The sequence below is a fragment of the Ctenopharyngodon idella genome, chromosome 13, assembly GCF_019924925.1.
Source record: "Ctenopharyngodon idella isolate HZGC_01 chromosome 13, HZGC01, whole genome shotgun sequence".
Classification (NCBI taxonomy): domain Eukaryota; kingdom Metazoa; phylum Chordata; class Actinopteri; order Cypriniformes; family Xenocyprididae; genus Ctenopharyngodon; species Ctenopharyngodon idella.
The window spans coordinates 1,547,875-1,559,988 of NC_067232.1; the positions used below are offsets into that span (position 1 = coordinate 1,547,875).

At 34.5% G+C, this 12,114-nt stretch overlaps 1 protein-coding gene across 2 annotated transcripts in view; it reads left to right on the forward strand.

Annotated features, from left to right (window-relative positions):
• The window catches only part of LOC127524501 (rhotekin-like), a 38,671-nt gene that overhangs the window by 22,785 nt on the left and 3,772 nt on the right, over window positions 1–12,114 (forward strand). Inside the window, exons 11-13 of one of the 2 annotated variants that reach the window (XM_051916033.1) lie at window positions 1,520–1,624; window positions 3,639–3,669; window positions 7,705–7,804. In XM_051916033.1, the coding sequence (XP_051771993.1) occupies window positions 1,520–1,624; window positions 3,639–3,669; window positions 7,705–7,768 (200 nt within the window). In that variant the 3' untranslated portion in view covers window positions 7,769–7,804. The remainder of the gene's footprint in view (window positions 1–1,519; window positions 1,625–3,638; window positions 3,670–7,704; window positions 7,805–12,114) is intronic. The other variant, XM_051916032.1, reaches the window with a different exon arrangement.

The window sequence follows — 12,114 nt, forward strand, 5'->3', positions numbered from 1 at the left end:
TGCTTTTCTTATTTAGTATTTTGTTTCGTTTCCAGTCTAGATATCTAAAAATTCTTAAATCAAGATGCTTTTACTAGATAAATAAAATGACATAAGATATTTTTTCTTGTTTTCTGGAAAATAAAATCAAAATGAAGTGAGTTTTTGCTTAAAACAAGCAAAATTATCTGCCAATGGGGTAAGAAAAATACTCTTGTTTCTATTTGAATTCTTGTTACTGTCCCAAACAGAAACAAGATTATTTTCTTACCCCAATTGGCAGATGTTTTTGCTTGTCATTTTGATTTTTTTTTCTCAGGGTTTCTTATATGTATGGAGGAGGGGCTTCATGGACAAAAGGTTGAGAACCACTGGTGTAAACGGTCCCTTAAACTTGGCTCATACAGCCATCTTGTTTAAGGAGTTATTAAAGTGAGCAGGTACGGGTCACAATATCCCTTATTTTCAGCATAAAGCGTTTCCATTTATTTTGTTTTTATAGGATTGTTCTGATTTGCTGATTTGATCAGGCTTGTACCGATTTCCCTGTAATTTCTCTCATTGTACATCATTAACATCTAGTTGTTCAGTTCGGTTTCATACGCGGAAATTGGGTTGTCACTACCTGTATTTTTCGGGAGTTATTTGGTTAAAGAATGCGGTTGTCACTCCCGTAAATTACTGAACTGTGTGTCTACAGAACAGGATTAGGCACTAAAACGTGCACTGACAACCGAATTTAGCTGCAGTGTGTGTGTGTGTGGCCTATGTAACATTTCTACATTTACTTGACACTGAGCAATTTTTCACCCTTGATGAATAATAACCGCCTTTTTGAATGAAAAGAAGTATTTTCCGTAACATCCTGTGACATTCATGTACAAAAGACTTGGATTCCTCTGCACTGAATCACAACATTGAATATAATTATTGTTTGTTTAGGAAACTGGATAGAGTACATTGCATTTTTTGCATAATACCTTTATCTCCGATTGTAGAATAGATGTTAACACAATTGCCGGGTTTTGAAAAGATAAGGACACATACGTTGAAGCAGATAATCAGTCTGGTTGCGGTTGGCTTTGGTTTCTCCGCAGTGATGTCAGGGGATTATTATTGTTTGTCAAAAGGAGTTCTTTCAGCATTCTTTTTTGCCCAGTCTTATATCCTTGTCTTATGGCTTATGTGTCATGAGTTGTAAAGCGTGCGGTCTGTTTGGTGTAAAGTAACGAGAAATGCAACTGACATGGGTTGTTCTGATGTTTTTAGAAGTTTAAAATACAGTGTTCCTGAAGGCTTGAAATTCAGTACATATCTTGCGCAAATATGTAGACATAAGCACGTAATACCTCTCAAAAAAGTATCCTTGCTGTTTTCATGCAAGGTATTTATAGGCATGCAAGAATTATGTTTTTATGGCCTACATCCTCTAAACGTCAACAGATGGGTCTACACTGAAACTTTGTTTACAGTTAATTCTCAGGTGTTTAAAATTATGCACTCAAACGAAACAACTAAGAACCTGTACTTTTCTATGTAGGTCAGTGGAAGCAGTGCTGTGATGAGCTCATGAAGATTGAGGAACCGTCTGCAAAGAAAACTGTGGCAGTGACTTTAAAACAAGGCTCCCTGTATCATGAAATGGGTAAGAAGCATTGTGGGAATGTGGGAAGTCAGTGAGCGAGTGTTTTATTGTCCACCATTCTAAGACATTGTCCATCCTAAATACATTTTGAAAATAACCCTATTTAAATAATACTTAAAGAATATGGGTCAATGACGTGACGGGCCTTTTTTTGTCCAAAGGCCTTAATAATAATAAAAAACAAAGATATGACATCCAAAGTATGTAAGGTAGTACAACTAGATCTCTTTTATTGAATCCAAAATGTTTGAATTATATTTTGCTACATATAAATGTATTTTAAAGATTTTGAAGTGTCAAAAGGTCATTCGGTTTAACTGCCAAATACAGCCATTTCAATTGTGATTCAAATATCTTAAAATGTCATAAATGTATATATTTTTTATTCCGGCGTGATTTTGTGACATCATATATCAACATAGTGCAAAATGGTATTAAAATTATGTGTAGAAGTCGTTGCTTTGTTATGAGAAAGAATGTCTGGAAAAATGAATTTCATTGACGTCATTCGGAGTAACCAATATAAAGGGACCATTTTGGATGAAGTCATGTGGTCAATATCATGTGACAGGATGTGACATCATTCAGACACCTGCAAAGGACCACATGGTCCTGAAGCAAAGTAACCAACTCTCTTTTAACTATTTGAAAAATTCATGTTTTCACTTGCTGATACGCATGTCCCAAAACATCAGGTCATTCGGTACAACCGCTATAAAACATGGAAAATGTTGTAATATATTAAAAACTTGTACTAAATATAAAATGTTTAGTTGTCCTTTTGCTAACTAGCTAGCTAGCTAGATATCAGTCTGTTAGCATTGTTTGAAAATATCGTCATTCGGTATAACCAAAAGTGTCAATCTGTAAAACCGAAATTTTGGTTAAACCGAATGACTTTTTTCTTGTAAAAAATGAAAAAAGCAGTGTTAATTGATTATAAAAACCCACATAATCTCATTGTTAACACTTAAATTAATTATATCTCCATTATGTTTTTTTTACAAAAACAATGACCGAAACACACTTTTTGATGAACAAACAAAAAGTTCAGTAGAGCTGTTCGCTCATTGTAACTGCAAACTGTGGTAAAATTGTATATAGTAGGATTGGTGAATAATAGCATATACAGTAGCATGTATTAATTAAAATAAATTATTTGCCTTTGCAAAATATTATTATGCACTGCAAACTGCCCATTGCAAAAATATGTATTTTATACAGTTTGATATTGTTTGACTAACAGTATAACTTAAATCTAAAGCTTTCTGCTTCATATGATTCTTTCTTTTTTTTTTTTTTTTTTTGTCACTGCTTAATTCCCTTTCTTCCATTAATGTTATTTAATAATTTTGAAGGCTTAACTATTACTCTAAATGTAAATCCAAATTGCTACCCATTTTTATTTTATTTTACATGGTACTAATCAAAATATGCGGCTGCATATTTTGATTGAATCTTCTGTTGTACATCACCCATGTCCTGAAAATACATATACTGACTTTCTTTTGAATTTAGCAGACATATTATGATACTGATCTAAGTATAGTGCACAGTTGTCACAATCACCCCACCCTGTAGGGTGGAGATCCTTTTCAGAGGTGTACGTTGACCGACAGGTGAACCAAGAGCAAAGCCAGACGTGCCGTCAGACTATTCATTTCTTATTGCTTGTGAGGTTTATACAGACAGTGAAACATGATGCAATATGTTATATTGTTAGAAATGTATGTTAGAAAGACCCTAGAGAGATAAATTGGAAAAAATATGTGTGTGGATCATATGTTGACAGATTAAAAAAGCCCAAATGCACAACTATAAAGAAAAAGTCAATATTGTGTTCACTCATGTTAGTGCCCATATGACACCCATATGGCTTTCTTTCTTGTGCAAAACACAAAACAGGATATTTTAAAGAAAGTTTGAGTCTAAATGACTTTGGACCCTATTGCCATTCATTGTATGGGCAAAAAACAAACATTTTCAAAGTATCTTCTTTTGTTTGATTTTACAGAAGAAAGAAAGTTGGTTTGGAACGACATCAAGTGAGTAATTGATGACAAAACATTTTTTGGGTGTACTATCCCTTTAATACACTCACAGTATGCTAAATATGCGTACAATAAGTGTACATTTGAAGGTATTTAAAGTCTGCATTAAATGGAAGTTGTAATCGTCTTTTCTTCCCTGCTGAAACGGCTTCTCGAACATGAAAAAATATAGGGTGGAATTTGATTTTGGCCATCAGGAATTGATTGGATCATTGGATCTTTGTAGTTTGCTGTTGATCGATCTCATGTGAGTGACAGGTTGTCCCGTCCTCGCGCAAGTAAACACGTCATCACAGAAGACACAAGATTTCGCTGCAGCAGAAAGTTATTTTGATTAATGATTACGAGGGCAAAAATGTGCGTGGATACTTTGTTTAAAATAAACACTGCAATATTCCATAAAATAAGAATTGTCCATTTTGATTTCGTGGTAACTTTAAATTATAAAATGTAATAATTAGAGCTGTCATTGTAAAAATAGTAATACTTACATTTTTAATGCAATTTCTTTATATATTTATATATATATATATATATATATATACAGTTGCAATCAAAATTATTCAACCCCCTTAACCTGCAAGACATTTTGCTGCTGAGAACAAAATTTTATGAAAGCAATTCATCAAAAGCACCAGTTAACTATTATACAAAGTTTATTAATACGCATTTGAGTGATTCTGAGAATGTAAAGTTGAAAAATTTAAAAAATCAAACTGCCTATAAAACTATTCAACCCCCAAAAGTCAAATTTTGTGCAGAATCTTTTATTCTTTATAACCTCTAATAAACACTGCCTGTAAGTGGTTAGAAGCTTGTCACCTTTCTACTGCAATCTTTGCTCATTCCTTGCTTGAAAAAGCTTCCAGATCACTGATAGTCACATGTTTGACCATGGAGATGGTGTTCTTCTGCTCATAAGCTTTGGCTTTTTTTTGAGTCCAAAAGTTCCAGTTTGTTCACATCCCTCCTTAAAACATTCTTCCACAACTCTACAGGTATATCCAAATGAATTTGAGCAAATTCAAGTCAGCCTTTTATGTTCTTCTTGGTCAAGAGTGGCATTCGGCAAAGCTGCAAAGCTTATGAGCAGAAGAACACCATCTCCATGGTCAAACAAAGTTTGTTCTCAGCAGCAAAATGTCTTGCAGGTTAAGGGGGTTGAATAATTTTGATTGCAACTATATATATATATATATATATACATATATATATATATATATATATATATATATACATTATATATATATATATATATATGTGTATATATATATATATATATATATATACAGTCAAACCAAACATTATTCAGACATTTGATATATTTTTACTAATGGGTGCAGGACACTAGTTCATTTATGTAAGTGAGGATAGCAAAATAAAGTAAACTGTGACATATTATACCCAAAAATTATTCATACAGTGGACTACCAGTAAAATTGATAAAAATTTGGAACCAAAAATTATTCAGACACTTTGACCTGACCATGTTTTGCTTAAGTGTTATCTGACATAATTAAGATTAATTTTTTCTGACACAGTTTAACTCTGAGATCTTGTCATATTTTATTACCATTTTTTTTAAACTATAGTGAATAAACTGTATTAATGAATGAAATGTTCAAGGTGTCTTATCTATCTCTCTCTCTCTCTCTCTCTCTATATATATATATACAGGTGCTGGTCATATAATTAGAATATCATCAAAAAGTTCATTTTTTTATTATAAATTATTTTTAAAAATGAAACTTTCATATATTCTAGATTCCCTACATGTAAAGTAAAACATTTCAAAAGGTTTTTTTTTAATTTTGATGATTAGAGCGTACAGCTCATGAAAGTCCAAAATCCAGTATTTCAAAATATTAGAATATTTCCTAAGATCAATCAAAAAATGGATTTGCAAAACAGAAAAGTTCAAGTTCTTTAATGTATGTTCTTTTGTGCACTTAATACTTGATCGGCAGGACACATTACAGCAAATGACTTGCTCCTAGCACAAATTACTGCATCAGTGAAGTGTGGCATGGAAGTGATCAGCCTGTGGCACTGCTGAGGCACTATTGAGCCTTCAGATCATCTGTATATTGTTGGATCGACTGTTTCTCATCTTTCTCTTGAAAATATCCCATAGATTCAGGTCAGGCATATTGGCTGGCCAATAAAGCACAGTAATATCATGGTCAACAAACCACTTGGAAGTGGTTTTTGCACTGTGGGCAGATGCTAAAGTCCTGCTGGAAAAGGAAATCAGCATCTCCATAAAGCTTGTCAGCAGATGGAAGCATAAAGTGCTCCAAAATCTCCTGGAAGATGGCTGCATTGACTTTGCACTTGATAAAACACAATGGACCAACACCAGCAGACGTCACGGCCCCCCCAAATCATTACTGACTTCAGAAACTTCACACTAGACTTCAAGCAGCTTGGATTCTGTGCCTCTCCAGTCTTCCTTCAGACTCTGGGACCATGATTTCAACATGAAATGCAAAATTTACTTTTATCTGAAAAGAGGACTTTCGACCACTGTTCACTGTCCAGTTCTTTTTCTCCTTAGCCCAGGTAAGATGCTTCTGACGTTGTCTCTGGTTCAGAAGTGGCTTGGTAGTCTTTTTCCTGAAGATGTCTGAGTGTGGTGACTCTTGATGCGCTGACTCTGGCTTCATTCTACTCATTGTGAAGCTCTCCCAAGTGTTTGAATTGGCTTTACTTGACAGTATTCTCAAGCTTGCGGTCATCCCTGTTGCTTGTGCACCTTTGCCTACCCAATTTCTTCCTTCCAGTAAACTTTGCATTTAATATGCTTTGATACATCACTCTGTAAACAGCCACCCCATTCAGTAATGACCTTCTGTGACTTACTCTGTTTGTGGAGGGTGTCAATGATTGTCTCCTGGACCATTGCCAAGTCAGCAGTCTTCCCCATTAGTGTGGTTTCAAAGAACAAAAGATACCCGGAATTTATACTGTAGGGATGGTCATTTAATGAAACTCAAATGTAAATATTCTAATATTTTGAGATACTGGATTTTGGACTTTCATTAGCTGTACGCTCTAATCAACAAATTTAAAAAAAAAAACGTTTGAAATGTTTTACTTTACATGTAGGGAATCTAGAATATATGAAAGTTTCATTTTTTAAAATAATTTACAATAAAAAAATTAACTTTTTCACGATATTCTAATTATATGACCAGCACCTGTGTATATATATATATATAAATTTTTTCATTCAGTTCAGTGTAATTATTTTTTATCATCTTTATTATTTAAATTGTATTTAAATGAATATGTAATTCATGTATTTTTAATGTATTTAACATTTTTAATGTAAAAAAAATATAGTATTTATGTATTTATTTATTTTTAAAGACATTTTTTTTTCTTTTACAAAAATAAAATATTTGTACATTTTTATGAACAATTTTCATAATATCTTTGGAACTTTTAAATTATTTAGGTTTAATTTATTTTATTTCAGTTTTAGTTGGTTTTAGTTTGTTTATTAGGGCTGTCAAGCGCTTAATTTTTTTATCTAATTGATTACATGATGTGCACGATTAATGAATCTAATCGCACATCAAATTTGGCTGAGAAATTACCCCCGAAAGATAAAGTCATTATTGTGTTAATGACTTTAAGGTCTCAAATAGACATTACAAAAAGTAGTTTTAGAAAGAAATATATTATTTGATGAATTTATTACAAAAACTTTTAGTTTTTTTTGTTTTTTGTTTTTCCAGAACTTGCATTTGAACTGGTATTTACAGACTGTTTATTGCAGCTGAGAGGTGGCATGAATGCATTTAACATGCAATTACAATTAAATAATTCCATGAGATTAATTAATATTAAAGGGTTAGTTCACACCAAAATGAAAATATCTTTCCAGTTAACAAAACTGTAAAATGTCCATTGAAACTGTGATAAAAAAAAATCCTTGGTGACATATTTGCAAGGTTGCTAACTACGTGGTTTCTTAAATGTGTTCTTTGTCTTTTTTTTTTCTTCTTTTTTTTTTAAATACAGTTACGCCGTCATCCACCCAGAGCAGAAATCATCTGATACCCCTGAACAGACCGGTTTCTTCTGAGATCCAAAGCCTGCTGTCCACCTATTATAATGACAGGTGATACAGATTCAGACAACTTGCACACAAGCATGTAAACACACACAGAAACAATGTGTGTCTAATGCCCTCATGTGCACTCTAAAGGCATGTGTGCTGTAGAACAACATCTACTAGGCCATCTACCGAATGCCCTCAAATCAGATGAAGCATTCATTGTGATGGTACACAGTGTACTTGTGACACCTGAATAAGTTCTTGGCATCCATGTTAATTTTAATGCCCGGGAGTGGCTTCCGTATCTGCAAAGTCATCTTAATTGAATTACCTTTGCATTGAAAGACTTTTTCATTATAATTTCAGTGAAAGCGTAATAGAGGCTTGATAACACATTCAATCTTGTTCCAACTTGCCATAAACATGTAGGTGTGGTGTCACTGTCACACATGCCGAACTCTCATTTACTGTCATGTATATAGACATAGTGATGAATGATGTTTCATGAGTTTAAATATCCTCATACTTGATGGGACAGCTGAGAACAAACAAGTCTGTCTTAGACTCCATTCATGACATATTAACAAGTGAGCTATATTGGGATGTGTGTTTTACTAAAGCACATGTACGCTGTGAACTGTAAGGTGTTCGTTGGCATTGAGAAGAAAGTAAAGTACAGTATGTTTGAGACAGTGGGTCAGTTTGTATAGTTGGCATGATCAAGTTAGCTACATGTTGAGAATGTTTTTCTCGATAATTTGGAGGGAATCTTTTTTTTCCCGTCTGGTGACTTTGACGTCACAGCTCACGATAGTCACTAGCGAAGGGTTGGGATGTGCAATCTTGAAGCAGAGAACCGCAGACATTAAATGATTCAATCATGTTCATGATGATAATAATTATTATTATTATTATTAGGGCCCAAGCCACTAAGGCGCAGGGGCCTATTGTTCTCCTAAGGATTATTATTATTATTATTATTTTTTTTTTTTTTTTCTTCAACCTTCCAGGGCTTTTTTGGGGGCCTTAACGTGCTCAAAAACTCTTGAAAATTGGCACACACATTGGAATCTGCGGCCATTAGGACACAGCAGACGCTGGGACCCGGGCATGGCATGGGGGCTCAACAGCGCCCCCTTGAATGGGTTCCAAAAACTTGGCTATATATCAAACACGCTTGCATGTATTAGTATGAAACTCGCTACACATAAAGACCTCATTGGTCTGAACAACTTTCGTGCTCTAAGTTATACGCCAGCTCAACAGGAAGTCAGCTATTATGGGTTGTTTGAAAAACGCATGCTCTGGAATTTGATATACTCCTCCTAGGCGATTAATCCGATCACCACCAAACTCGGTCAGCATGAAGTCAAGACACTGATGATGAAAAATTGCCAGCGGATTTTTGATATCTCGAACGGTTTGGCTGTGGCGAGGCAATGGATTTATGGCGAGAAAAGGGAAACACGGAATGTGTTATAACGTCTGCATACATTGATTGATTTTTTATGAAACTTCAGCCATATGTTCGTTGTAGGAGTCCGATCACATGGATGTGACTATTGTGAGTCAAAGTTATAGCGCCACCAACTGGCAGTAGGAAGTGTGTCACTTTCAAAATGCTTTGAGATCACCCTCTTTTTTTTTTTACCCGATTTGCTTCAAACTTTATCACAATAATGTCAAAACATGGCAGATGTAGACCTGTGAATGTATTTGTGATATCTTAAATATTGTTGCCATGGCAACATGTCAAACTTTAATAATATTCTTGAGTGTTTTTGAGGCTCTTAACATGCTTCAAATTGCATGAAACCATACACACACATCAATATTGTCGACCAGTAGACATGGACAAAGCCTTAGAAACCGGCGTCGTGGAGGGGCTCAGTAGCGCCACCTTTTGACAAAAATGGGGGGGTTATTTTTACCTACAGTCACCAAACTTGGTACACATATTGTTCTCATTAAGCCGGACAACTTTCTAATTTACAGTCATTAGCTCCGACCAACAGGAAGTCAGGCATTTTGGTTTGAATGTGGAATTTTCACACACTTTCTCTCTCTCTCTCTCTCTGTCCTACCCCCCTCCCCCCTCAGTCTCACTCTTTCTTTCTCTCTTGCTCTCTCTCAGTGTGTGTGTGGGTCTCTGTCTGTGTGTGTGTGATCATATTGGCACCAACTGCTGCAGTAAATGTGGTGTATTCAAATGACTTTGAAATAGTCCTTTTATGTTTAACCGATTTAAATGCCTATTGCCCGCCGTGCACAGTTGCCCTGAAGCCACCGGGGTGGCGGGGCCACCGGGCTTGGGCCCGCCATCGCTGCTTGCAGCTATATTTTTAATTGTTTTTGTTACTGGAGAATGCAAGCATAAAATGACTAAATAAAATGACTTAGTATATCATGGATGTTTTTGGAAACATTAAAACCTTTTTTATATATTATGGGTGGGAGTGTTTATTATAGGCCTTTTTCAAATTGCATTATTAATACTGAAGCAAAAACAAGTCTTGCCTTTGACGTCATTTTTTTTATAGTTGAATATGAAATATTCATTGAATAGAATACAATATGAAATCACCCAGTGTTCTACACCCAGTTTACTTTGTAGGAAATGACTCACAATTCATTTCTTTTGTTTGAGTTTTTATGTGACATTAGATATGACAACAGGCAATTAAATATATACTTAATTTAATTATTGATTAATGTTTAGTAATTTTGTTATGTGCTCTTGACATTCAATTTTTTTTAATTTGTTATTTAGGTTTAATTTATTTTATTTCAGTTTTAGGTTGTTTATTAGGGCTGTCAAGCACTTAATTTTTTTTATCTAATTGATTACATGATGTGCCGATTAATTAATCTAATCGCACATCAAATTTGGCTGAGTAATTACCCCCAAAAGATAATTTAAAGTCATTATTGTGTTAAATGAGAAAAGTCTCAAATAGACATTATAAAAAGTAGTTTTAGAAAGAAATACTGTATATTATTTGATTAATTTATTACCACAACGTTTAGGCTGTTTCTCCCCCCAGAAACTGCATCTGAACTGGTATTACTGTTTATTGCAGCACAGAAGTGGCATGAATGCATTTAACATGCAATTACAATTAAATAATGCCATGAGATTAATGGGGTTTAAATGGTTATTAAAGGGTTAGTTCACCCAAAAATGAAAATTCTGTCATCATCTACTCTCAAAGCCTCTATGACTTTCTTTCCTAGATAATTTAACCCATACAATGGAAGTCAATGGTAAATCAAAACTGATTACCAACATTCTTCAAAATATCTTTTATGTTCTGAAAAGAAAGTCAAACGGGTTTAAAACGACTTGAAGGTAAGTAAAGGATAACAGGATTGTTTTCATTTTTGTGTGAACTATCCCTTAAATGGATTTTTTTAAAATATTGAAGTATGAAATTATTTTTTTTAAATGAAATTATACTCTATATAAGAAACTAAAACTGCCAGTAGGTGGCAGTTAATGTCTTAATGAGTTAGTCTTTAATAAGTCATTCAGTCTTTTGGTTTGTTCAAATGGCTGATTCAGTCAGGAATGAAGCAAAGCCTTGTTCAGTCTGTCAGTTCAAATCACATTTTTGTGCATATTCAATTTGAATCCGATCATATTTATCAAGTGAGAATGGCTAAAAATCACATGAAGTGCGATTTATACAAATCCGTTTTGAGCTACATTTGTATGTGTTTTGAAATCCTATTGAAATGACATTTCTGGAAATCCGTTTCAGTCTGACCGCTCTAATCGGATTTCATGTGATTACGTAACTTTTTCACACCATGTAAAAAGTAAACATGTCAGACGTTGTTATAGGAAGCATACTGAAAGTCGCTGCAAAAACAAGGCTGCATTGTTGCAAGTGCTGGTGTTGTGCCGAATTTCGACTCCCTTGTTGAAGTCGCTACCTGATTGCCTAATCCCAACCCCTCCCCCACACGTAATCTTAAACCTACCAATAATAGGGTGGTAATAATTTGGTGGGGGTCAGAATTCGGCACAACACCGGTCGAGCAGAATATTACAATAGCCTATAAATGGAGACCTGCGGAGAAGACAGCACGGAATAAAGGTGCCGATATACTTCAAACGAAACCAAAATCAACAAAATCATGCCAAAAAATCAACAAAATCAACAAAATCATGCCAAAACGAAGGTTGTTTAAAGTTCATTTTGGGAGTTCGAAATTGCTTGCCAAAGCGAACCCTCAGGAAAAGTTTGCTCAAGCTGCAAAACATTTTCGTACTACCATTGGTCTCATGGCAGGCATGTGTCTTTTTGCGTCGTCAGCATGAGATCGGCCTTTATAGAGACCGCCGATCAAACTTCCCAAAGCAATTCTAG